At 42.4% G+C, this 26,129-nt stretch overlaps 1 protein-coding gene and 1 long non-coding RNA gene across 3 annotated transcripts in view; one reads left to right on the top strand and one right to left on the bottom strand.

Annotated features, from left to right (window-relative positions):
• The window catches only part of SECISBP2L (SECIS binding protein 2 like), a 46,637-nt gene extending 21,916 nt beyond the window's left edge, over nt 1–24,721 (bottom strand). Inside the window, exons 1-10 of one of the 2 annotated variants that reach the window (XM_084817133.1) lie at nt 24,404–24,721; nt 9,117–9,295; nt 7,672–7,996; nt 5,331–5,466; nt 4,939–5,162; nt 4,817–4,841; nt 3,710–3,822; nt 1,964–2,095; nt 1,450–1,533; nt 325–492 (exon numbers count right to left, since the gene is read on the bottom strand). In XM_084817133.1, the coding sequence (XP_084673259.1) occupies nt 325–492; nt 1,450–1,533; nt 1,964–2,095; nt 3,710–3,822; nt 4,817–4,841; nt 4,939–5,162; nt 5,331–5,466; nt 7,672–7,996; nt 9,117–9,295; nt 24,404–24,427 (1,410 nt within the window). In that variant the 5' untranslated portion in view covers nt 24,428–24,721. Of the gene's footprint in view, nt 1–324; nt 493–1,449; nt 1,534–1,963; nt 2,096–3,709; nt 3,823–4,816; nt 4,842–4,938; nt 5,163–5,330; nt 5,467–7,671; nt 7,997–9,116; nt 9,296–9,767; nt 9,830–24,403 lie in introns of those variants that run through there. The other variant, XM_084817134.1, reaches the window with a different exon arrangement.
• Nucleotides 24,722–24,781: 60 nt separating this feature from the next.
• LOC146337126 (uncharacterized) overlaps nt 24,782–26,129 on the top strand; it is a 31,856-nt gene continuing 30,508 nt past the window's right edge. The window contains exon 1 of the long non-coding RNA XR_014785360.1: nt 24,782–24,900. This is a non-coding gene — a long non-coding RNA (uncharacterized LOC146337126). The remainder of the gene's footprint in view (nt 24,901–26,129) is intronic.

A 26,129-nucleotide genomic window follows, 5' to 3' on the forward strand; every position in this document is an offset into this window, starting at 1 on the left:
GGGGGGGGCTGGAAGTGGAGGGGGTCTTATCAGTCTCCATAATAAGATTGGTGCCATCTAGCAACGAAGGGCTTTGTGGTTGTGGATAATTCAGGCACAGATGGGGCAATACATACAAAGTCTAAAAGAGAATCATAACGTTGGAGACCCTCTCTTACAACCTGAAATGTTGATTTTCTTTCATTTACAAGTGAAGCTGCAGGAAAACTGTTTGAGAGGTTCACCAAGTACAAGAGCACCGTTCTTTGGTGGCCACAGATTGTCAGTTGGCCATCCACGATTTAAGTATACAATTCATCTCAGTTACAACATCAAATAACAGACCTGGAGTTTCCTCTGCTCCATGCTAATTTCTGAGTACTCCTGAGCTGTAGCCAGGGCTGCTGCCAGAGCTTTCTTTTTTTGACTTTTTGCCCGTTTGGGAACAGAAGTGGTGATTGGAATTGGTGTCTGTACTATATTGATTGGAGAATTTTCAGGTAAATCATCCAGCTAGGGTTTGCAAGGACAGTGTGCACAGTTAAACGGTGTTACAACACAAACCACAGCGCATCGTAAACCTGACGTACCACAGCTGATCTTGCTTCCCTAACTAGCTCAATGGTATCGACACAATACTTTGTATTCATATAGTGCTTTTCCTAAGTGGTCAGAGTGATTCACATACACAATAACTCAAAAAGCCTAACAATTCTGTAGTAAATCTATGATTTGATATGCCAAATACAGTCTTCTGCTAATAGCTTTTAAGTCACACAGAAGAAGTGTCATGCTTATTTGACTGCACCAATTCATTTATAATCTAGAGCCCCAAAGGATTATTAGCATAAATGATTCGATGCTGAAAGGCTGGATCTTTTTGTTTGATGGTGGTATATGCTGCAAGCAGGTTGCTTCTGACTATGTCCCCAGGAACATCATCTTAATGTGTGTATATTTAGGGCTGTGTGTACACTTTGCTTAGAATTCTACACCCGAGTGACCCAAAATTTGCACCAAGGAAGGTGGAACTGTGAGATCTGCATAGATTATGCACATGGAGAAAAAAAGAACAGTCTCCTATTTTGCATAATTGGATTATTATGCCAGTAATGGATAGGGTCAATGAACTATGCTAGGCACTAAAGCTCCACCCCCGGTTATTGAAGGTCTTATTCAGTCATACCACTGGCTTTTGAGATTTCAGCAGGCATGCCCACACACTTTCAGGCATATTCTCACAGCCTTAAGGGATAGAAACCTCTTTTCTTATTCCAAAATAAAGCTGAGATTCTTAGGAAGCTGGTTTCTGCATGCACCCAGTACGACTTTGTGCTTCCTTTGGGTTCCCAAATAGCATCATTTACTGTTACTGCTTGAACCTAAATCAGCCAGAATATTTTAAGAAAAACACTAATAACCTGAATCAGAATTCTATTTGCATCACAAATGTCTAATAGTGTCTCTTACCACTTTGGGTGCCTGTTTCAGCTGCATATTGCCACCTTTATAATTTCCACTGTCACTATTTAATTCAGGAAATTCTTCTTCATCCTGAAGAGAAAATGTGGGGAAGTTTTAAAATGCATCAGTGAGAAGTGAAATTCGTAGGGCTTCATCACTAGTGGACAGCAGAGCAGCACTTGAACTAGCCAGTGGTGGAAGTTGGGAGATGCCAGACTTAAAAGATTAAAAAAAAAGAGAATACATTGCCTAATCTTGAGATGTTATTGATTAATGTTACAATTAAAGTGGGGGAATATATCGATCACAAGATTCCAGAACACACTGAAAACAAATAAAAGGAAATTCACTGGTAGGGTTTTGAAAGATGAGTGTATATGCTTTTAAAATGAGCATGCTTATTAAGCAGCATCTGTAGATTGCAGAAAGATAAATGATGAGGCAGCTATCGTCAGCTCAAAATCTCACAGACATCTTGTGTTATGGCAATTATTATAAACAAGTTGCATGAAAAAGGTACCTCAAAATATAGAGGTTCAGGACTCTGCTCTGTTCTGTTTGACTGGCTTGCAGTTACAGACTTCTCAGGTTTCCTCTGCAAGTTCTGTCTTCTTTCTGAAGACGTGCTGTGACCCCTACATCTAATGGCAGGCTACAATGGCACGGAAGGAAAGGGAACCTGTTATGGACTGATGATTTTACAATTATTCATGAAAGCGCTGCCTTCAAGTTGAATTAAATGCATGGTAACTATACTAACAGGGTACGTAAGAACATAAGAAGAGCTGTGCCGGATCAGACCAAGGGTCCAACTAGTCCAGCATTCTGTTCACACAGTGGGCAACCAGCTGTCCACAGGAAACCCACAGGCAGGACATGAGGGCAACAGTATCCTCCTGCCCGTGTTCCCCAGCAACTGTTGCACACAGGCATGCTGCCTCTGATACTGGAGGTAGCATAGAAGCACCAGGACTAGTAGCCATCGATAGCCTTATCCTGTGAAATTTGTCTAACCCCCTTTGGAAGCCATCCAAATTGATGGCCATCACTACATCTTGTGGTAGCTAGGTTATCTCTGTCCTGATTGGTGGGAGATTCAGGACAGATCAAAGGAAGGCCTTCACACAGCACATACTTAAAATTCGCTACCACAAGATGTAGTGATAGCCACCAATTTGGATGGCTTTAAAAGGGGGTTAGACAAACTCCTGGAGAAGTCTATCAACGGCTAGTAGTCCTGATGGCTATGTGCTACCTCTAGTACCACAGACAATACACCTATGTACACCAGTTGCTGGGGAACATGGGGAGGAGGGTGCTGTTGCACTTATGACCTGCTTGTGGGTTCCCAGTCGACAGCTGGTTGGCCACTGTGTGAACAGAACACTGGACTAGATGGATCCTTGGCCTGATCCAGCATGGCTCTTCTTATGAAGGCAAACAATACAGGTATGGCCCAAGACATTTGGATTTTCTGTCACAGGCTCCCAGCAAGATAAAAGATATATCAACTAAACAGTTGTCACTCACATGCCCTTTCTTTCATGCCTACAAATATATCTACAACTTTGAATCAACACATAGTAGACATCTGTCAGCTTTATCTGCTTTCTAGTTTTCATCTAAGACACATTCATGTACAAGCCTGATTAAATTGCAAGACTTACAGAAACTTGGGTCTTAGATTTTCACACTGAAAGGATACTTCGACAGCGAGGCAAACTGCCATCTTTGCCATCTCCACTCACTGCTAGGCTGAACCCCTCCTCCCCTCTCACAGAGGCATTTGGAACCAACTGCCCTGTGAGGAAGAGCACCTATCTGCTCTGGGGATGGTGTTGTCATCTGGACTTCCTTGAGCCTTACCTGCTACAGGAGTGAAATATGAACAAGTTCTAACACCGTCTTCAGAAGGTGAAGGCCCATATCTGTAAGGCCAAACTTGCAGCTCCATTACAGCCACTTCTAAGGAGGCTGGGTCAGGAGGCTGTATTTTGAAAGCCAGCTAAGACCTGTTTCTGAACAATGAGCAGTCCATCTGCATCACAGCTGGTCATTGTAAGACCAGTCTGGCATAAGAATTTGTGCCCGAGTTCCCTTGTTTTTTCCTCTCCCCTCCTCATCCTTCTCCCCCCTTGTATGTCATGACTTTTAGATTGTAAGTCGGAGGGTAGGGACTATCTTGTTTTATATTGATTTGTAAGCTGCTCAGGGTGCTTTTCTGGTTGAAGAGTGGAGGCGGGGGGGGGGGACGCTAAAAAAATACCTGTGAACTACGCTGCTCAGGTTGCCTTCCACCTCTTGAGAAAGCTGGTGTTCTCTCTATCCAAGGCTTTTTCTGAGTTGCTTGGGAACTGACACTTGCCCAACTGGCACCAGCTGAAAGAAGCACCACAGACGTTTAAGGAAATGCTTCGTGTGTGAAAGAAAAACTAAGTGTAAAGAATATACCAATTTGCAAAGAATACAGAAAACTACGTACATATGTAAGGAGAAGGAAACGAAATGCAATGTCTAGCCCAATGTATATAATGGGTGAAATTGGTGTTGCTTTCAGTGGTTCCACCTGCTCACATCATCATCATCATCATCAGAGAGGTAACCCGATTAACAGTGGTCTGTTTGCAAGTTTTTGCCATCTTGAAACATATTTAGCAATCCTGCAGGAAATAACTACTACTCTCAAGTCTGACACGTTTTCTTTCTAATCAAATATGCCTTTGTTTCTCTGCCGTAAGTTATTTGTGTTTTATTAGCATAAGAAAGGTACAATTAGGATCTGCAGTCCTGATAGAATTTAAACATCAGTACAGGCCTGGACAATTTGTCAAACAGCAGAAAAAGATTAGAAACAGAACAAAGGAAGTAGACTGGCACAGCAACAACTGTCAGGACTATTTTTTAAATGTACAGATCATATTGGCTAGAAAAGGTATTTAGAAAAAAAACCAGGAGTTGAAAATTTATGAACAACTTTAAAGAGCAGTCTTCCTCAACATGGTACTCTCCAAATGTGATGAACTACGATCACCAACATCCCCACCTTGGTGGGTGATAGAAGTTGTAGCCCAACAAATCTGGAGGGCACTAGGTTAGGGAAGGCTGTAACAGAGTTTATAGGAGATTGCCTAGTAAAAATGGTTAGAGAGGAGCTGCTTAATCACCTAAAAATATGGAAGTATATTTTGAACTTCGACTATTTCAGAGTCAGACCTAATTATAACAAGTTGGGACAACAACTACCGTACAGCTCAAATGGAATACTTCATATCTATTAAAATTATTTATAGAAAAGTATTTATTAGAAATATGCTGACAAAGAGCAAAGCTTCAGTTCATCTGACTTTCTTGATCAATTATATTAGAACTTTACCTGGATGGACTGATGGTTCCATGAGCTGAAAATAAAAAAGAGAAGTTGTAGAGGTTATTTTAAAGTTTTGCTTATTTTGTGTTCACCTTCAACCCTTGTAACATTTTCAAGGCATTACTTACATTTGCTGCAACAAATTCGGTGCTCCTTGAGGTAACAGCTGCAGCCTGGTTGCTGTGTTTAGGACTGCAGTAGCCACTGTCGCTATCAATGTCCGCTTCGCTGGCCCCTTGCTCACTAGAGGATTCTGCAGCATGGGAGGTTCTTCGACGCCTGCTTTTTGGTTTCCAGTGCACGGTGCTCACACTCTCAGATAGTGACTTGCTTGCTATCTCTGAGGGGAAGTCTGCACGGCAATAACAGTATTATTGAGAACAGCAGGTCTTGAATCACATTTGTTTAAAAAATATTTTAAATTTTACAAGAAACTGAGATTTCACTAAAGCACAGGAAACAATACAACATTAATTGGCAGACACAGGCACACACACATACAAGCGGAGTATTGCCATACCTGTTTGTTGACAAGCATCGACCAGCAGTACAATTTTAGGTCTGTTCTCGGGGCCTGATGCACTGGTCTCTTTCTGAGTAGCAACACTTTTGACTGGAGGCCGTTTGGTTTTTATGTGGGTCTGTGAAGGCTGTTGCTGTTTAAAAAGATTAGCCGAGCAAAGTGATTAGCCAATAAACCAATGGGCTTGACTTAGGCAAGATAATTCCTCATCTACTAGCTACTCTAGCAACAGTAGATGATGAAGTGTAAGGGCTAGAAACAACTCATAACTTTACATCATATCAGTACTGATAACTTAAGCAATTATTTCTACATTAAAGGGATATTCACATTCCTGGTGTTCAACAATTGCGACACATTTTGGAACCCAAGGTCAGAATGTCTAGCTGCTGAAATTTCCTGACATGTTAGTGATGCTCCTTTACTGAAGTGCAGCTGTGTAAGTGCTACATTAAAAAAAAACAATACTGAGAACCTGTTGGTTGCTGTCCAAGTCATCATTGTTAGGTAGGAAGTGGAAATCATCCAGAATTGAGTCAGTCCTGAATGGTGGAGGAAAGTGTTGAGGACAGCAGAGACAGATGAACTAACTGCTATTAATACATCTTAAACTGCAGTTAGGCAGCACTGAGACCCTATTAGCCCAGTATATTATTCTCCTTTTGGAATACATATGAAAGTGGTGCAATTAAAAAGCAGCATTTTAGTTGTATAGTGGTTTTTTTTTATTTAAATAAAATGTTGTATAGTGGTTTTGTTTTATTTAAATAATATATAATGTATATAGTTGTATTTCTAATATCATGTTTGTGTAGTTGCCTATTTAATAAGTATTTCAAATTAAAATGTCAGAAGCATGCTCAAGAGTGTGACATCTATTCAGATTTGCAAAAATGTGAGTAAAGGTTTTTAAACACGTCAGAGTGAACACACACCCATACCACAACACTTTAGAACAACTAGAACTCAAGTTAATATGACACTACAACACTTTTTTATGTAACAGTGAATGTTACAGGATTCTAAGCAATAGAAGTATATAGATACCAAGGCTGCAATCCTGCCTCTCGCTGCACATGTATAAACGCCATGTAAGTTAATTAAGACATATGTGCAATTGATATAGGACAGGATTACAGCCAGAGTTGAAATGGAGTATTCTATTATGTATATATCTGAACACTTAACTACTTGGGAGAGGATCACACAAACATGGTTAACAAAAAAAGAAATTAGAGAGTGGAACAAGGTTTTAATTTCATAAATAAATCAAGTGAGTGTTATTCTGAAAAAAACAATCTTAACTTGCTCAGGCAGAAAACTCAGGTAGAAAACTAGGATCATTAAACTTTTTAAACAGCTTTTTGTAAATTCAGTTCTAGTTTGCCTACAGGACAATAAAGCATATTTGTAAAGATATACTGCAAATCTGGATTTTTCAGACAGGTAACAAGGAGTTTGAAATGTTTTAGGGTGCAGTCCTATGCACGTTTAGAAAGAAAAAGTCCTAGAACTCCCAGAGTCCACCAGCCACAAGGGTGCAATCCTATCCTGATGCTCATAAGCCTCTGAACTTGGAGGTTTTCAGGCATCCAATGCACAGCAAGAGGAGTGGTGCAGGCGAATTTCGCCTCTCCTCCTACTCTGCATTTTCACTAGATGGGTTTTTCTGCCTGTCTACCTGGGGCACTGTGGAGGAGGAGGGAAGGAGGCTGGAGAGGCCTGGGAATACTTCATAAACCCGCCTCTCCAGTCCCCTCCCATCCCACAGAAACGCACTCTTAAACGCCTTTCCGAGGTTGCTTTTGTGACCTTGGAGAGGCAGCCAGCATCGTTCTCTCCACACCAGCTGTGCAGGGGTGGGGAACATGGATTCCCAGACCCAAGTATTCTGTTGAAGGGACAAGGCATGCTTTAATTTCTTTTTGGTATCATCCCCAAAAGCTCTGGGCAGGTAACAACAGAAAATATATAATACACACCTGCTATGTTGGCTCAAACGGGAAGGTCTTGAATAATAACACATAGGATTTTGCAGGGACTACTAATGGAAGAAAATGTTGAAATTGCGGACCATTTACAAAAAATACCTCCCTAGATACCCATGAACATGCTGAATGGAAAGGCAATATCAAGAGTTTGCACTTCATACTGCTCAACAAAGGCATGCACAATGCAGAAGACTTGCTCTCTGTATAAAAACATTTTCTACCCTTATACAAAAATTAAATGGATATTCATGAAAGTATACTTCACCGATACATTTGAAAAGCTGTTTAATAGCTGAAAAACTATTAATCACACAACCACTGTTGTCTCAAGTGCTCAATAGGCTTACTTTTTGCACAACTGGTCCCCTGTTGGTGCTTCTACTCCTCTGGCTACATAATGGAAAGACCTGATTTGGCTGGGGTGGACGATCCGTGCATTCTGCTGCAACCGTATTTATGGCACTTGCTGTCTGAAAGGGTGTGGAGTAAGGTGCTGGGAATGGATGATAGAAACCCATAACTTGAGCACATGGTGCTGGCATCAATTGGTAATATGTATACTCAGTAGAAACAGGTGGCTGAGCAGATATAATGGGATAAGCAAGGTATGGCCCAGCAGGGTTTGGGTTAGGTTGTTGCCATCTGATATCATTATTATAGAGTGGAAGTTGTCTGAAAAAACAAAAAAGGAAGAGGTGAATTGCTGAACAGTTATGTCTGCAATAGCTTGCCAGGTAGCCCCCACTCATTTCTTGTAAAATCTAAACAGACAAACAATTTTGAAAATGCTGTCTATGCCACAGGTTCTCCTGTGTTCATATGGGTCTACAGCAGCCTTCCCCAGGCTGGTACCCTCCAGATGTTTTGGACTACAACTTCCCCCATTCCAGATTCCCTGAAGGGAGATGAAGTCCAAAACATCAGGTTGAGGAAGGCTGCTCTATAGCTCTAAAAATGCAGAACAAATTGTGCTAAGCTGCACAAGAACTCCAATGAGTATTATGGAAACACACACCGCAACACGTTACCTCCTATCTGCCTATCCTATATACACACACACACATACACAGTGTGTGTGTGTGTGTGTGTGTGTGTGTGTATATATAGGATAGGGAGATAGGAGATAACAAATGTTATTGCAGCCTTAGGTTCCCTCTTCCCAACGTTTATAAGTAAAAAGCAAAAGAAATTTAATCAATGACCTGGAACATATGATGTTCAAGAGGTCTAATCAAAGCTCTATTCTCAGTGCAAATGAGGGCAGTTTCCCAGCTTTCAATCTCTTCACAGCACGCTATGATACTATGCAAAATCGAAGGGCAAACGTTTTACACTGCCTCATTTTGGAAGGGTCAGAACGCAACTGAGAGGCAGCTGACTTCTATACTCTAGTTGATATAGGAGTTGAGGGATGGCCTGAAGTAGGATCTGGAGCTCACCGTCTTTTATTAAAAAGGAGGCATACAAAATAAAGACATATGATGATCACTAAATGGCAAAACAAAAACAAAAACTGGAGATAACAGGAGCAGAGAGCTCTTTCCATAGCCATATTATTTAACCGCCATGCAACCTGATCCTATGTAAGTTTACTCAGAAATAAGTCCCAATGAGTTCAGCGCAGTTTACACACAGTAGCCTTTGTGCTGAAGTCTAGTGCCAAAGCTTTCAAGTATTTTAGGGAACACAAAAAGTTTAACTCACCCCCATTCAAAAAACAAAAACCATATGAAGAGGCAGGTCCAGGTAATATTTAAATTTGTCTCTTTATTCATGGAACATATTTAATTACCTATTGGATTGGTTTTCCTGAACAAATGGGTAGCAAGTAATCAGGTAGCTGGGAATAGGTGCTGGTTCCAAGCCATTAACACCTCCACTGTCATTGGGCAGTGCCATAGGCATCATAAGTGAATCCGGACCCTTTTTCTGGGGAATGAATGGTTCTACTTCAGCAGACAGTTTCACGTTCTTAAAGAAATAAGAAAACAACATGGTAAGGAACATATAACACTTTATGGATTGTCAGTGCTTAAGAGTATCATCGCTTAATTTGAAGTTTTTCATTAAAATTTATTGAATATTACATTAAGCAATGGAAGTATCCAAACAAAATTACTTGCTCTATATAGGATCTGCAGAATGCAAGTGTTTACAGGTCAGTTCAGTCTCTATTGTGACCTTTATCGTAATATGATTATGATCTTGAGGTTTAGCAAGAGCCATTACATAGCATTTGCTTTCATTCTGACAGTGTCCTAGGCACTTGCATTCATTATTAGTGCTTTGTTTTCACTCAACCAGAAAATATGCCACCTTGGCCTACTTAGCAGAGGTAATACTTCAAACACATTTGCAGGCAGGTATCTTACACTTTACGAAAGCTTACTTCAAACAACTTAACAAGCCAAATTGAATTTTATATATTAGATGTACAGCTTACGTGTTGATACACTCAATCAGATTGACTACTACCCCTCTCCTATGTCTTCAGTAGTACTACAAGTTGGAGGTGAGGTTTTTCTTAGCAGGGAGATAAAGTGATGAGGAAAGCTTCTACTTTAATTTTTGCTCCTGCTGGAAGGTACAGGAGGAGAGTCAGTTTAAATGCTGGCAGCCCCCACTGGCTTACAAAAATGACAAAGGAGTTAGTTAGCTGTGACACAGTCCAAAACACTTGAGGAGTTGGACACGACTTAACGACTGAACAATAACAACAAATGAAAAACAGGACTCAAGTTGGAAGTAGGGATGTACAAGAATTTTGTTTCTGCTCATAAGACATGCAGGCATGTCTTGTTCACAACCCTGAATGCGAGTGGGAGAAGGCATCTGCCAAAAATGTTAGCAAATTCTCGAACATGTCCTCATGTAATATTAGCACAAATTTCCCTGTTCAACTTTCTGCAAACTTTAAAACTGCACAAATTTTAATATCACCCATGCTTTAGTCCATGCGGGAAATTTGTGCAAAACCCATGGTCAATAGCTGTTAGTTTTGCACAATTCTCCTATTCTCACAAAATGAACGGTGATCGCAAACCTGAGTGCAAACTGAAGAGAGATGAGATGCAAGCTGATGTGCAGAGAATCTTTGCAAGCTCAAACATCGCTCCTTCACATCCGAAATTGGCAGTTAATTAGGGCCTAATTATTGACTTAGTAAGTGACATGTTAATTTAAAAGTGATCATCCCTCTTAGCAGGATGATTTTTTGGGTGGTGCTACAACCTACTTCCACAGCCTAGTTCACCACACACTCTTTTCCCCATCTAACCTAGTATTGCAAATAAATAAATAAATGTGAACAGGTGACACATTATCTTCAGGTTGTGGCCTCCACAATAGTTCTTCCCAGTTTTGACCTGGATAATATATACACCTTCAATATACATGATTAGTATGAAGGTCATAGTTACATATCATCCTGAAGAAACATCCAGCCTGCTAATATAATCATGCAATTCACTCTAGCCATGTGTGAAGAATATACGTATTACCTACAGCACTGGAGTAGCAACCAGAGAGGTGGCAATTATGCCACTCAAGGTAACATGCAACAGGAAGCTTGAATTCAGTCCTCTAAAGAACTTGCAGTACGCTGTTAGAAAACTTAAGGACAAAGTTCAGATAGAGAAATGTTTTGTGCTACAGATTTCTCCATGGTGAGAATGAAAAATATTCCATTGGAAAAGATGAGAAAGCTTATGAGGTACTATTTAGAGCTATGACACAGTTCTGCACACTGTAAGTCAGCCTTCCCCAACCTGGTGCTCTCCAGGTATCTGGGCTTTAACTTCCATCAGCCCAAGTAAGCATGGCCAATGGCCAGTAATACTGGGACTTTCCAGTCCAAAACATCTAGAAGGCACCAAGCTGGGGAGGGCTGCTACAGGTATTCAGTTTAAAGCAAGGAGGATTACTTTAAATCATAAGAAAAAAAATCAGTTTAAGGGCACAATCCTATGGAGATAGGCGGCTGCCTCTGAACTCGGAAGCGACTGCCTATCCAATGGAGGGCAGGAGAAGCACGGAGGGGATTGATCCTTCCGCGCTTCTCCTGCCCTGCATTTGCGGCTAGACAGCTGATTTCGGCTGTCTAGCTGCAGGATGGCGGAGCAGGGGAGGAGGCTGCCGGATGACACATAGAATCACAGAATAGTAGGGTTGGAAGGGGCCTATAAGACCTTCGAGTCCACCCCCCTGCTCAATGCAGGAACCTAAGCCAAAGCATCCCTGACACATGGCTGTCCAGCTTCATCTTGAATGCCTCCAGTGTGGGAGAGCCCATTACCTCCCATAGGATGTGTTGTACCGGCATTTCTGCCTTCCCTGCCCCGGAACGTCCCCAGCCACACCCCATTTCTGCCAATCTGCACTCCTCTTCTGCGCAGGGAGTATGGGGCTGTTCCGTGCTGTCTGTGAGGAAGCGTGGAAGGGGAGGAAGGTCGGTTCTCTGGGAACCAACCTAGGAGTGCGGGCTCTGAGGTTGGTACCTGGAAAACGACATATCCTATGGCTGTCTAGCTGCTGACTAGCAGCCATAGGATTGCTCCCTAAATCACTGATTTAAATCCAGTTTTATTTTGTCTTAATTCTGATCTTTTTAAGGCACTCCAGGAGCCTTGGCTCAAGAGTGGAATAAAAATGCTTTGAATAAATATTTACCATTCTGAAATTAATTTATTTCCTGAGCAAGCATGCATTCTAACTAGTTGCTCTAGCAATTAGAACATACTTACTTTTTGTTTTATGCATAATGCCATCTAAAAGCGTTAACAGAAACACATCACCTATAGACATACAAGAATAAAGCACTCAGTTTTGCTATAGCAGACTAGACCACTGGTACTGCATTCCAATGACTTTCAAGTGTTTTAAGTGAGTCAAAGGTGAGGAATCTGTAAGAACCCTTCATAGTTGGGTATGAGCACATGATACAATAGCACTTTAGTAATTGTTGTGGCTGTAGCATTTACCACAATCAAGAGTCTTAAACATAATATGGTTTTATTAAAAAAACTGCTTGGCTATTGCATAAATAGAATGCTGGACTAGATAGGCCTTTGGTCTGATTCAGCATGGCTCTTATGTACAAACAGCTTTCCCCAACCTGGGTCCATGCAGAATTTTGGACTTCAACTCCCATCACTCTCAACAAGCATGGCCAATTGTTAGGAATTCTCGGAGCTGTAGTCCAAAACTTCTGAAGGACACCAGGTTGGGTAAGGCCACAGGGAATAAGGACGCAATCCTATGGGGATTGGCGGCCGCCTCTGAGCTCAGAGGTGACCACCTATCCAATGCAGGGCAGGAGAAGCACAGAGGGGATCTTCTCCTCCACGCTTCTCCTGCCCTGCATTCACAGCTAGACAGCCAATTTCGGAGCGGGGGGGGCGGCGGCGGCTGGACAACACATAGGATGTGTCATACCTGCATTTCCACCCGCCCTGCCCCTGGGAACACCCCTTTTACGCTGCTCTGCACTGCTCTTCCGAGCGCGGGGCCATTCTGTGCTGCCTCATGGGGCGGGGGAGGTCGGTTCCTGGAAACCAACGTATTCTATGGCTGTCTAGCCACTGACTAGAGGCCATAGGATTGCTCCCTAAATCTCTTGTCCAATATTATTTTATTATTTATTTCATGTCTATGCTGCCCCATACTGAAGCTCTCTGGGCAGACCACAACAATTCACAAGATAAATAAAACTCAGCATAAAATTTCAATACACAAAATTTAAAAGAATTTAAACAGCTAAAAACAATTTCAATAAAAATACTAGACCTGTTAAGACAGCTGACATAGATGCCCCATCATATGCCTTTAAATGCCTGGGAGTAGGGGACAGTCTTAACCTGTGCCGAAAAGATGTTAGTGCTAGGCAGGCCTCAGTGGAGAGATCATTCCATAATCAGAGGGCCACCACTGAAAAGGCCCTCCCCCTTGTTGCCACCTTCTGAATCTCCCTTGGAGGTGGCACTCTGAGAAAAGCCGCAGATGTTGATTGCAGCATCCAAGTAGGTTCAGGTTGGGAGAGGCACTCCATCAGGTATTGCACTCCCAATATACACTAAAACTAGCACCTTGAATTGGGCTTGGAAACATACAGGCGGCCAATGCAAAAGGGCCAGAATTGGTGTTATACACTCACACCTTCTGGTCCCAGTTATTAATCTGGCTGCCGCATTCTGCACAAGCTGCAGCTTCTGAACAATCTTCAAGGGCAGCCCCATGTACAGTGCATTGCAGTAATCTAACTTGGAGGTTACCAAAGCATAGATTGCTGAAACCAGTTTATCCCTGTCCAGAGAGGGGGACAGCTGGGTCACCAACCAAAGCTAATTGAAGGCGCTCTGTGCCACTGAGACCACCTGAGCCACAAGTGACAGAGATGGCTGCAGGAGAAGTGCCAAGCTATGAACCTGCTCCTTCAACAGAAGTACAACAGGTTGAGCACCCTCTGTCTGGTCAGAAGAACCACCCATTAACAGCATCTCAGACTTGTCTGGATTGAGTTTCAGTTTATTGCTCTCATCCAGTCCATTGCCACAGCCATATGCTGATTTAGCACATCCACAGCCTCACCTGATGGAGATGAAAAAGAGAAGTAGAGCTGTGTGTCATCAGCATACTGATGGCAGTGCACTCCAAAACTCCAGATGACCCCACTCAGCAATATGCAAACCAATAAAAATGCTACCAAATATAAAAACTTAAGAACATACTCGGCTGCAGGTAAACAGAGCTTTTATAAACTGCCATTAATCTAAAACTGGAGTTAAAGCTTCCAAACTCCTCACAGCCATGCCAGAGAAGAGCAGAGGGGGGAGTACTCAATCCTTAGGCTCACTGTGGCTCATTCCCATTATGTTCAACTTTAGTTTATCGTTACGTGTGAATACAGGCCGTAGTGTTCTTACTGAAGTTTAGTTTGAATTAAGTTTTTCTTTTGTTTTCAACACCTGCACATTAAACCGCTTACATGTAATAGTTTTGTCTGTAGTTGCCTCTTCTGAGAGAGTTCAGATTACAGGGGGGGCTCTCTTTTTGCTGGGTTCTACAGCACCATGTACACTGACAATACCACATTAATAATAAAAAGTACTAACATATTCCATTGTGTGAAATATTTCCTTTCAAACTACCAGATTTTAAGATTTATATGGTTCAATTTTAATTTTATAGAAAGTATGCAGCAGCTCATTATATATGTTTCCCTCCAACAATTACAATTACTCCAACACATTGTGCATAAAGGCACCTTTGTTTTCTATATAAAAGCTACTGTATTCTCTTTAGCAGCTGCAGAGACAGAAGATGGCACTAGCAGGAACAGCCTGGTAAACCTATAGCTACAGCACTGTGTTTAATCTTTAAACTACAATATACAAAATACTTGTAATGGACATTCATTATTTCCCATCAAAACAGATCTGATTCTGTCCTGCTAGCAGATCAGTGCTCGTGGCTGAAGGCGCCTTGTGTAACTAACACAAGGAAGATGCATACATATTATGTTTCAATACAGAATAAAGATGGGCTTTACACTGTCTAAGGGCGCAATCCTATGGCGCTAAACAGCAGCTAGATGGCCATAGGATTGGTCGGTTCCCAGAGAACCACCTCCCCATCCTCTCCCCCACCGCCTCGTAGGTGGCGCAGATCATCCTCGTGCTCCTCACTCGGAAGAGCAGCATGGAGGGGGGGAAAGGGGGCATTCCTTTGGTGTGGAGTTCCTAAGTGCCGGCATGACACTTCCTATGTGTCATCTGGTCTCCCCACCCCATGCTCCAATGTCCTGTGTGCTAGACAGCCAAAATCAGCTGTCTAGCTGCGAAAGCAGGGCGGCTGGAGTGCGGAGATGATCCCTTCCGCGCTCCTCCCACCGTGCATTGGATAGGCGGTCACCTCCAAGATCGGAGGCAGCCGCCTCTCCACATAGGATCGCTCCCTAACTGCTAGAAAAAGAAGCACCCTAGTTGTAAGAGCGGCTTTTTATCTTTAGGCAACTTGTAAAATATTTGACAGTTTTTAAATTGAGAACCTTCTACCAGCAAGCAGAGAAGCTGCACTTCATCTATTTTAAGAGTAAATACAAAAACAGCTGTGGCTATAGTTGGAAAACTCTAAGCAATGCAGTGTTAAGATATGGCAAATATGCCAGTTAACTAGAAAGTGACAGGAACAGCCTGTGCAATCTTGTGTGAAATTCTGTCGTACTCTGTGACAGGCTAGGAACACAATTTTGGTCAATGATATGGAGTGGAAAATGTATTTCCATACAATTAGTAACATAATGAACCAACACAAGACAAGTTACATTGGACAACTGGATGCAATACGAGTCAAACATTTTTTCAGATGACTATCCCTAGGAAGACTATCCCTAGGAAGAAGGATGCAGACAAACTGGAGAGGGTTCAGAGGAGGGCAACAAAGATGCTGGAAACATAGCCCTATTAGGAGAGACTGAAAGAACTGGGCATGTTTAGCCTTGAGAAGAGAAGACTGAGGGGAGATATGATAGAGCTCTTCAAGTACTTGAAAGGTTGTCACAGAGAGGAAGGCCAGGATCTCTTCTCGATCATCCCGGAGTGCAGGACACGGAATCATGGGCTCAAGTTACAGGAAGCCAGATTCCAGCTGAACATCAGGAAAAACTTCCTGACTGCTACAGCAATACGACAATGGAACCAATTACCTAGGGAGGTAGTGGGCTGTCCCACACTGGAGGCGTTCAAGATGAGGCTGGACAGCCATCTGCCAGGGATGCTCTGACTTGGATTCCTGCATTGAGCAGGGGGTTGGACTCGATGGCCTTGTAGGCCCCTTCCAACCCTACTATTCTATGATTATATAAGCACATATTTGTATAAATAAAAAATTGAAATAGGCTCAAATTAGTATGTTAACACTTTCAATTTTTTCCCTTTAGGCTGCAATCCTAAACACACTTACTAGGGAGTAAGCCCCATGAATTCAATGGGACTGCCTCTGAGTAAACATGCATAGGATAATGCCATTAAAATTTAAATAATGTAAGGGTGCAATCCTATGCACATTTAGACAGACAAAAGTCCTACAACTTCCAGCATTCCCCAGCCAGCTATGTTGGCTGGGGAATGCTGGGAGTTGTAGGACTTTTGTGGGTCTGAACTTGCACAGGACTGCATCGTAAGGGAAGTATGAAGTTGAACAGTCATGTCTTAATTTTTTTACTGGAATGCTTCTAAATATAATATCTAAGTCACACTGAATTTGAGTATTTAAACCACACTGAGTGGTGGTTTAAACCCTGCACTAATAAAAAAAATTCAGTTTAGCTTCATTTGGTGAATATGGAAAACTCTTCAGATATTTATATAGCATGTAAAATTATAAAGTTTTGTTAACTAAAAGTAAGTTAAATCAACATGCTACATCAGAATTCATGGCAGTAGCAAACTTTCATATTCAATGCCCTCTGGAAAACCCACCTCATATATAGTTCAAGTGCTGAAGATAACATCCTGCAGATTCTGATTAATCAAGTATTGTATCATTTATCTAGGTTCTTTTAGGAGCACCCAAAACATCCGATCACCTGAAATTTAGGTACGTGAAAATACTATTTCTACAGGATATGCAGACAAAGTGAATTCACATCAAGAAAGGAAAAAGGGCTGTTCCAAGGCATGCATTCTTTCTTATGTTTCCTTACTTGGGGATATCTACAATTCACTATTCAATTGAACCACTAGGATAAAGGCTTTTATAATCAATTCAATATTTCAACAGGTTATATCTAATAGTGATGTAAGCAATTGAAATACTGCTCAAGATTGCATATAACATACAATGTGTACCTTTCTCTTATCTTAATCCAAACAGAGGAGATACAAGACAAGGTATAATTGTGCAGTAGGACAGAAATGTATATGTACCAATATCAGATACCGAATAGTTTGTTCACATGAACACCTACTAAACTTCCTTATTGATGGTGTGGTAAGTTTTAATTAAAACAGAAACTGTCCAAGAAGCCTTCATATAAATAAGGGACAAATTTAGGATGGAAACAACAGATAAAGAGCAGTTCAAATAAATTAAAGAACTGCAGCTTCAATTTATTTGTTTCATTTATTTCCTGCCTTTTCTTCCAAGGAGCCGACGGTGTCATACATGATCCTCCTCCTCTCCATTTTGCATCCTCACAACAACCCTGTAAGGTAAATCAGGCTGAGAGTAAGGGACTAGTTGAGTGGGGACTCAAACCCAGGTCTCCCCAGTCCCAATCCAATACTCTAACCACTATACTGGGCCTCACCAACTTAACTGCTAAACAAGGACAGCCATGTTAAAGCTTTTTCTTTTTTACATGATGAGTCTTCTATAGGAGTCCAACAGACCCTTTAAAGTCCTAGCTGGAAATAATTTTGATGACTCATTTCAAAATTAATCCAATTTAACATAACAAGCAAATGATATTGATACTAGTCCCCCCACCCAATCTAACAAAAACTATTGGGGTACACTGGACTCTGCAGTTAATTTAAATTCCTCATTGGACTTTTCTAGGGCTCCCTAGAAAAGAAAACAGGAGAAAGCAAAAACAAACTTAAAATGCATAGGTCAAATACTGGACTCATACTAAATAATGGAAGGGGTACAACATAGGCTACGGGTGCAAGCCTATGCATGTTTAGATAGAAAAAAGTCCTACAACTCCCAGCATACCCCAGCCACTCATAATGGTCTTCCGCACATGCAAAAGAACATTACAAATAATAAATCAGTGTTTCAAGATTGCCCTATGGGAGTGTTAACTCCTCCGTCAAAAAAAAAAGACAACTTTGAGCCAATTAATACTGCAAGATTGAATGTACTCCTGGAATCCAATAGACCTCTGCAGTGCCTTGTAATAGTTATCGGGGGGGGGGGGGGACACACACACACAAGACACACACATAAGAATATACCAAAAAACAAACAAGAAATCTATTCTAGTGCTCTTTAAATGGCATAACCACAAAAAACAGAATTATTGATACAGGAAAAGTGCAGTTGTTTTCCATATCCTATTTTGAGAAGTTGCTGAGGATAGACCAGACTCAAATTAGCTTGGGTGCTTGGTAATTTTACATTCCCATTCATTTCAACAGGGGTAAAACAGATCATTGGTTGCTTAGTGAATTTAATGTATTTTAAAAAAAAATAGAAAAAGGGAGAGAGATGAAACATAGGAAAACTGACCCCATAACAGTTGAGGAATATATGGAGTATGAAGTGGTTCAGGTTGGATAAAGTTTTTACAAATATTTCAAACTTTCACTGGAATTGGTAGTAATTCCACTGGCTTGACCATTTTATGACAGATAACTGGGAGCAAGTTCCACTGAACGCAGTGGGCCTTGTTGTTGTTTATTCGTTCAGTCGCTTCCAACTCTTCGTGACTTCATGGACCAGCCCACGCCAGAGCTCCCTGTCGGCCGTCACCACCCCCAGCTCCCCCAAGGTCAAGTCCATCACCTCCAGAATATCATCCATCCATCTTGCCCTTGGTCAGCCCTCTTCCTTTTGCCTTCCACTTTCCCTAACAGTGGGCCTTACATCTGTATAATGATGCATACGATTTGACTGTAAGGTTGCAATCCTATGCACAATTACTTGGGAGTAAATCCAACTAAACTATGGAGATCTAGTGCTATAAGACATTAAACATTGATCTTTCTTTCCTTCCTTCCTTCCAATCATATCTCTATTGGGAGTTTAACTGTTGTGAACTGTCCGGAGGGCTTTGGCTATTGGGCGGTGTAGAAATGTAATAAATAAATATTATGTGTAAACTTATAATCTATAACACTTGGATTTCATTAACAGAGCACACTGCCATCTTGCTACTATCACCACCTGAGCTTGAATTAAAGTTTTAAAAATAACTTATTTGATTTCAGCTGCATTATAAAACAAAACTCTATAAGAGCACTACACATTTTGAATACCCTATATTGAGAGATGTTACCCAAAGTACTTATGCTCTCAAGAAGAGATAAGGAGCTGTGGAAATTAGACCTTAGGTCAATTTGCTTATAAACTACCAAGTTAATAAATGGTTTGAAATATGGAACCACACACAGGAACATCTCTTTGTTCATATACAGAACACACGCGCTGTTTGGAAATGAAGCATGATAAGTTACATTTTGCAACCTCCTAATTTTACTATTACCTAATTTCACCATTTAGAGGAGAACTAATAGTCACCTGCCACCACTTTTGAAGTATTCTTATAATAAAAAAATGATATTCTCTTTGACGTAAAACATGGGGATCACTGTCATCTATATTTCATCATCTGCTAGAGCTTCTTGCTCCTGGCTTTAAAGGAAATTAAATAACTGCAAAAAGTAGGAGATACTAAGGCTTACTTAACCCCTGTGCTAGCGCTTCTCATAAACAATGTTTCTCTAGGGTTGCAGAAAATTATCTAATACGGTTCTTTAGGAATATTCTTCCAAAGGAATGCCAGCAGCCCCTTCCCTGTACATTTTCTGCTGCCAACTAAAGGTCTCTTTCTCAGGCATATGCTGTTTCTGTTGAGATGTGACCATTTTGTTTTTATACGTTTTAGTTATGGTTTTTATGTATGCTGCCTTGAATACTAAAATGGAAAGGCAATACAAATGTTTTATAACTAACACGATGAGGATTGACACATTTAAGTTCTGTGGTGACTTTCCTTCTATTATCTGAATTGGTTACTGGGATAAATGAGAAATCAAAACATCATCTAATCATTTACTCTAGGGAAGTTTTACCAAAGCTTATGGGACTGTTTAGAGCTATCTTAAAGTGAACAGTTTTTCGAATGACTGAGAACATTCTCCTAACTTATAATAATAGACATGGTGTATATCTGTGCTTCTAGACCTGAGCAGAATGGGGAGGAGGGCAGTTCCCTCTCCCCCTGCAACCTCCCCTCTCCCGCATGCCCACAGACATTGCTAGGGAGTTCTGGAGGACCCTTTGGAGCATACTTGGGCAGGGGGATGGGCTCCAGGACAGTGAGAGGAGGGGGAAGTCCACTTCCTCGACGTTGGATTTCACCCTAAGAAAGAAATCCTAGATTTTAGAAGTGTTTTCAGTCAGAATCACCAGCCAATACAAATGTCTTACATAGCAAATCCAATTATAAAGTTATAGCTATGTAAGCAACGTATGAGGTATGGTTAAAAAGGTCAAGACAGTAACATTTTTGTAACATGTAACTAGCTGTGAATGTTTTGCATAAGAAAACTTTCCAGTGGCTTTCTTCCTTCTACTTCATTTGGCAGACTTGGGCTGCAATCCTATGCAGTTACTTTGGAGTAGGTTCCACCAAACACAGTGGGACTTTTCTAAGTAAGCCTGCACTGAACTATTGATACAGCCAAACTCTTAGTCTCTACAAAGAAGACTAGTCCCTGCAAGTTAGAAACTACAATGTTTCTAACTTGCAGGCCTGAGAAAAAAGGAAAGGGGCCTATAAAACATGAGGTTCCTGATGTGAGCAGACAAGGGTACAACGTGCATCTCTGAAATTACCACGGAGCAAGCTCCTTATATATATAGGTTTCTTCTCCAGGTTGTCACCTAGAAACCATAACTATCTTGTTAAGACGTGTGCCTGTTGTTCAAAACACTAGCATGCAACAGATTTAAGAGGACCAGAACCCTCAAAGCCCATCCCCACACCCTTTCATCCTCTTAAAGGAAATGTTACAGGAACATAGGAAGCGGTCTTAAACCAAGTCAGACTATTGGTCCATCTAGCTCAATATTTTATTCACTTGATCAGCAGTAGCTCTTCAGTGTTTCTGAGAGAAGCCTTTCCCTGCCCTTTCTGGAGATGCTAGGGATTGAACCTGGAACTTTTTGCATGCCAACAAGTGTTCTATCACTCAAGTAAAGTGAAAACTTTCCCTTGTATTCAATCCACTTTTTACCCTAAGGCTGCTTGCAGCTTTTCCTTCCTATACCTATCCATGCCCAATTACTACAATTCAGATATTGGTACCCTGAAAAGATACGAAACCATAAGGAAAATAGTGCATGAATGTAATGAGGAAATATGTCTTCTCATTTCATGAAGTCAACTAAAGACTAATTATAATCCTTTCGAATTAATCCACAATCTTGCCCAACACTGTATTGTGCATGCCTTAGCAACTATTTAATAGTATTCCTAGAAACTGCAGAAAACACCAAAAAATAAACTCCTGTAAAAAAACAGTAACAGTTTCAGGCCTGCTACTAAACATTTAACTTGAGAGAACTGTCCTAAACTATCTAAAGTTGCAATCTTATGCATGTTTGGACAGAAAAACGGCCTACAACTCCCAGCACATTGGGAGCTGTAGGACTTTTTTCCTGTCTCATCATACATAGAATGGCACCCTAAAATGATGAAAATCAGACAGCCATATTATTTGTAAGCAACATGCATGTTCAGTAACAATTGTTTCAATTGGGATAATTGCTCCTAGTTTCCCCAGTATGCTTGGGGCTGCAAACCTAGTCTTATTCTCTTACATTTTAGTTTGAGTTAAGACCATACTATTTTACTGCTTTTAATCTCTCCTATTCCTTACATCAGGAATTCACAACTACCCCAACTGCCTTTTCATCTCTACATCTACACCAATTGATTGACCTGGCTGGGAACTGGAAGAAAGGTGGGAAGATAATAATGGACAGGAGAGAGCACCAGTAACATAGATGGTTAAGCTAACTGGGCACTTTGCTCACTAACATGAGAAAGCTATTATTGGATGAACATTGGGAAGGAAGGGGCAGGTGGTAGAACATAACAGGCAAGGTGTTAGCTAGAAGAACGTGTGGAGGAGCCAAGGCCCACTGAATGTCCGCGCCAGTCAGCAGCAGGCCTCTTGCACATCCATGGGCCTCAACAGATGTTTGACCATGCTGACTGCTTACCCCAGGCTTGCCTTAAATCCTCTTAAATCAAGATGCCAGGGCTGAATCGCAGACCTTCCACATGTATTCTACTGTCAAGCAATGGCCCCTTCCTGAGCTTTATGCTGAACTGCAGACATTTCATAGGAACAGATGACTTCACAAAACACACAAACTCAAACATTGCTTTCATTTAAAACAAGAAAATGGATTTTGGTTCAGACCAATTTATAACCTGAACAAGGCTTTATGTGAAAAAGAGGTAAAATTCTTGTCCTGCTATGTTCAAGAATTGACTATATTCTGGCTACAGTGGCCGAGTTTGGACAATCATATCTTGGCTTAATAAGCCAAGATATGCATGACCCTTTTGCCAGCGCATGCAGCCCCTTTGTGGCATACCTTGAAAGTATGAACCATACTTTCCCTTTCACCCCAAACAGGAAACAATGTTTACTAGCTTCTGAAAAAGCCAGGATCTTAAAACACAGTCTGAAGCTGATTTAAGATCCTGGTTTGTTTCAAAGTTAACAACTGTGGTTTCCTGGTTCAGACAAAACAGAAAGCTTTGGCTAGAGACTTCAAGGCTTATTATGGTGCACCACAAAGGGAAGAGCTAAGAGGCTGCATGTGCTGACAAAGGCTTGTTCATATCTCAATTTAGTAAGTCATCCAAATGCAACCAGTGTTTTGTTTCACTAACAATTACTTCTGTCTAAGGGGCAAACTACATGTTCTAAGCATGTGTGTGTTTGCGTGTACATAACAGAACCCCAGGGGTGTTTGTGGGGGTTTGTTACAAACAAAAAGCAATCTTGGGAGAAAGCAATTTTGAGTGGAGGTAGGAAGGGATATTTACCCATTTTCTTGTCAACTGTTTTTCAACTAAATATCACACCACTAGCAGTTCCCCTTCATAGAATCCAGTAGCACGTTTACCGTCATCATAAACACACAACTGGAAATATGCAGAGGGAAATTAGCTGGGTGGGGAGGAGGGGCACAATTCTGAGGTAAGCACTAGCTAATAGGGAAAAGGTTAAGTAGCACATTCTCCTGCTACTCCTCTGCTCAAAGGGGTACACCCACCCCTTCAATCCCATCCTCCTTCTAACCTCATACATTTTTTTCCTTTTTATGCCTGAGCCAGCAGCCAAGTTCTTCCGCTGTACTTATCAGACTAATTCTTTCTAGCTCAAGGGCAAGACACTGATAATCTGTTCAAATCATTGTTGCCTTCTCTCTCCCGCAGGTTTATAAACTTTAAAGCTAATACATCATAGCAGGGAAGGCCCCGTTAAAAAAAACTCAAGAGTTGGCCTTAGGCAATCCCCTGTACTCTGATCCCCAACCCACCCCAATCCCTTGCAACATGGAAACAAGGGAGGCCTGTCATGCGTGAGAAGTATTATAAACACTTGAAATATGTTTTCTGTTTTTTGCTGTTAATAATCAATCTGCTGCTACCCACCCTATACACCTCAGTGGCACACAACTTAATCTTCATCTCAACCTTCCAACTACACATAAAGTACCTGTAACACCGCTTGTTCGCTTCCACCCTTCGCTACCCGTGCCTCTGCCTCATTTACCTTCCTCGCTGTAGCGTTTAGAGGGCAAGCTCCTTGGAGGCAGAGAAGCGTCTGTCCCTTTTGCGTACCGAACTCTGCACAAGCACCCTGTAACGCTGGGAAGGTTGCATAACTAAAAACAGCAGCTAATCCCACCCACAACTGCAACAAATCCTTTTACATCCCTCGCTGCTCCGCCAGCTCACCTAATTCCCTTCAGCCTAGCCCTCTCCCCGCTCCACCTCGCCCGAGTCTGGGGCTCAGCCCCCTAGGGCTCTCCTTTCCCCCACACCCGTTATCGTGACGGGAAGCGTCTCCTCGGCTTCGAGCCACAATCCCCCTCCAGTGAGCGGAACACCCCCCCCCTCCTCGGCCGCTGCGATGGGCTTCTCCCGCTCCTTCCACTCACTCGCCCCACTAACCCTTAGGCTCAACTGCCCAAACAGCCCTCGCCCTGAGGCGGGAGAAGCCCCCTCGCCCACCCCTCACCGTCGCCTAGCGACCCCTCTGTCTTGGGGACAGGAGCGCGCGGGGGGGGGGGGCGGAGAGCGTGGCTCCTACGACCGCTCCCTACCTGGCCACCGACAGCTTTGTCCATGGCTCCAGCAGCCAGAGCAGACCGGGCCGGGGGAGGCGGCGCTACTCCTAGTAGGCGCAGCAGGGGCAGCAGGCCGCTTCCCCCATGGCTCCCTCTTCCCTCGCTGACAGGCTTCCGCTCACACCCAACGCAGCAGCAGCAGCAGCGGCGGCTGACGCGGCTCCCGAGCAAGACCCGGCTACGCCACTAGCGTCGGCTAGAGACGGAGGAGGAGGAGGAGGGATCATCTGGGACGGAAGCCGGCAGGAGCCGCCGTGCACGTAACGCGTTGGTTAAAACGCCCTCCCCTGAGCTGAGCTTCCCGCCCACTTTCGCCGCCGTCGCCTAGCGACGCCGGGCCTGCGTGGCGTGTTCAGAGCCGCGCGGCGGACGCGAGCGCGGGCAGTGATCTCTGCCTGGCTGCGAGCCTGTGGCGTTTGTTTTGTTTTAAGGACGCAATTCTCTCCACCCCTCTCAGTAGGACTTACTTCCGAGTAAGTAAGACGCGCGAGGGATTGCGTTTTTAAATTGCGTTTACATTATAGGGAGGTCCCGAAGCGAGCTTTCCTTGAACCGCCTTCAGTGGGACCAGAGCTGCAATCCTGTACCCACTGGCTTGGGGGTGAGTCCCGTTGAACTCAGTGGGGGCTTGCTCCCAAGTAAGCGCGCACCGGATTGCAGCTTTGGCCCCATCGAACACGGTTAAGGAAAGCTTGCTTTAGAACCGCTCTGTAATGTGAACTCCATGGGACTGACTTCTGAGTACACATTCATAGGATCGCACAGGTACCCGCCCTTGTTTGCTCAGGTTTTTAGCCTGCTTCAGCCCGGGCAGAACGCGGAGGGGTTGAACCACGGCCGCGACGACGTTTCCAGCGCAATCCTGAATGTGTGTCTACTCGGAAGTAAGCCTCGTTGCGTTCGGCGGGGTTTACTTTCTCGTAAGTGGGTATAAGATTGCAGCCTTAGGGTGCAATCCTATGCATGTTTAGACAAAGAAAAGCCCTACAACTCCCAGCATTCCTCTGGCTGGGAAATGCTGGATGTTGTAGGACTTTTCTCTGCCTAAACATGCACAGGATTGTGCCCGAAACTGATCAAATCAATTAGAGGCACAGATTTTATTTCGATCGTGCATTATTTTTATTTACATGTATTTATTAGATTTATATCCCAGTCTTTTCACTCACCTTGGTGTACTTGGTTCCCTGCCTCTTTTTATTGTCACAACAACCCTGTGAAGTAGGTTAGGCTGAGAGATAAAGACAGACCCAAGGTCACTGAGTGAGTTTCATGAGTAAGTGGGAATCTGAGTCTACGTCTCCCTACTACAACCCTCTAACCATAATCCCATGTATGGTAGATGACAGGAGAGATTAGAGAGTGCCAATTCTGGGACGGTGCCTGCGATGACACAAGTATGTTGTAGTAATTTTAGGGTGAGTGTTTTGATTATATTTATCCACACACACACAAGCATGTGTATATGTATATTTTTTTATTTAGCATCTGTAATTTTGTGAGGGAGGGTTGTGAGGTTGTTTTGCAGTTTCCCCAATAAATATATTTTTAAAAAAGAAATATAATTGTTTGATTCCTATGTAAATTTACACAACCAGTTAATCACAACTCATACAATGAATCAACTAAGATTTCTTTAATCAAGTAACTGCCCTAGTTTTAACATGTTATACTTTTATGTCCAATTTTAACTTTTGTTTCT

Source organism: Heloderma suspectum, chromosome 11, assembly GCF_057233095.1.
Source record: "Heloderma suspectum isolate Gila_16-S chromosome 11, 16-S_ref, whole genome shotgun sequence".
Taxonomy (NCBI): Eukaryota; Metazoa; Chordata; class Lepidosauria; order Squamata; family Helodermatidae; genus Heloderma; species Heloderma suspectum.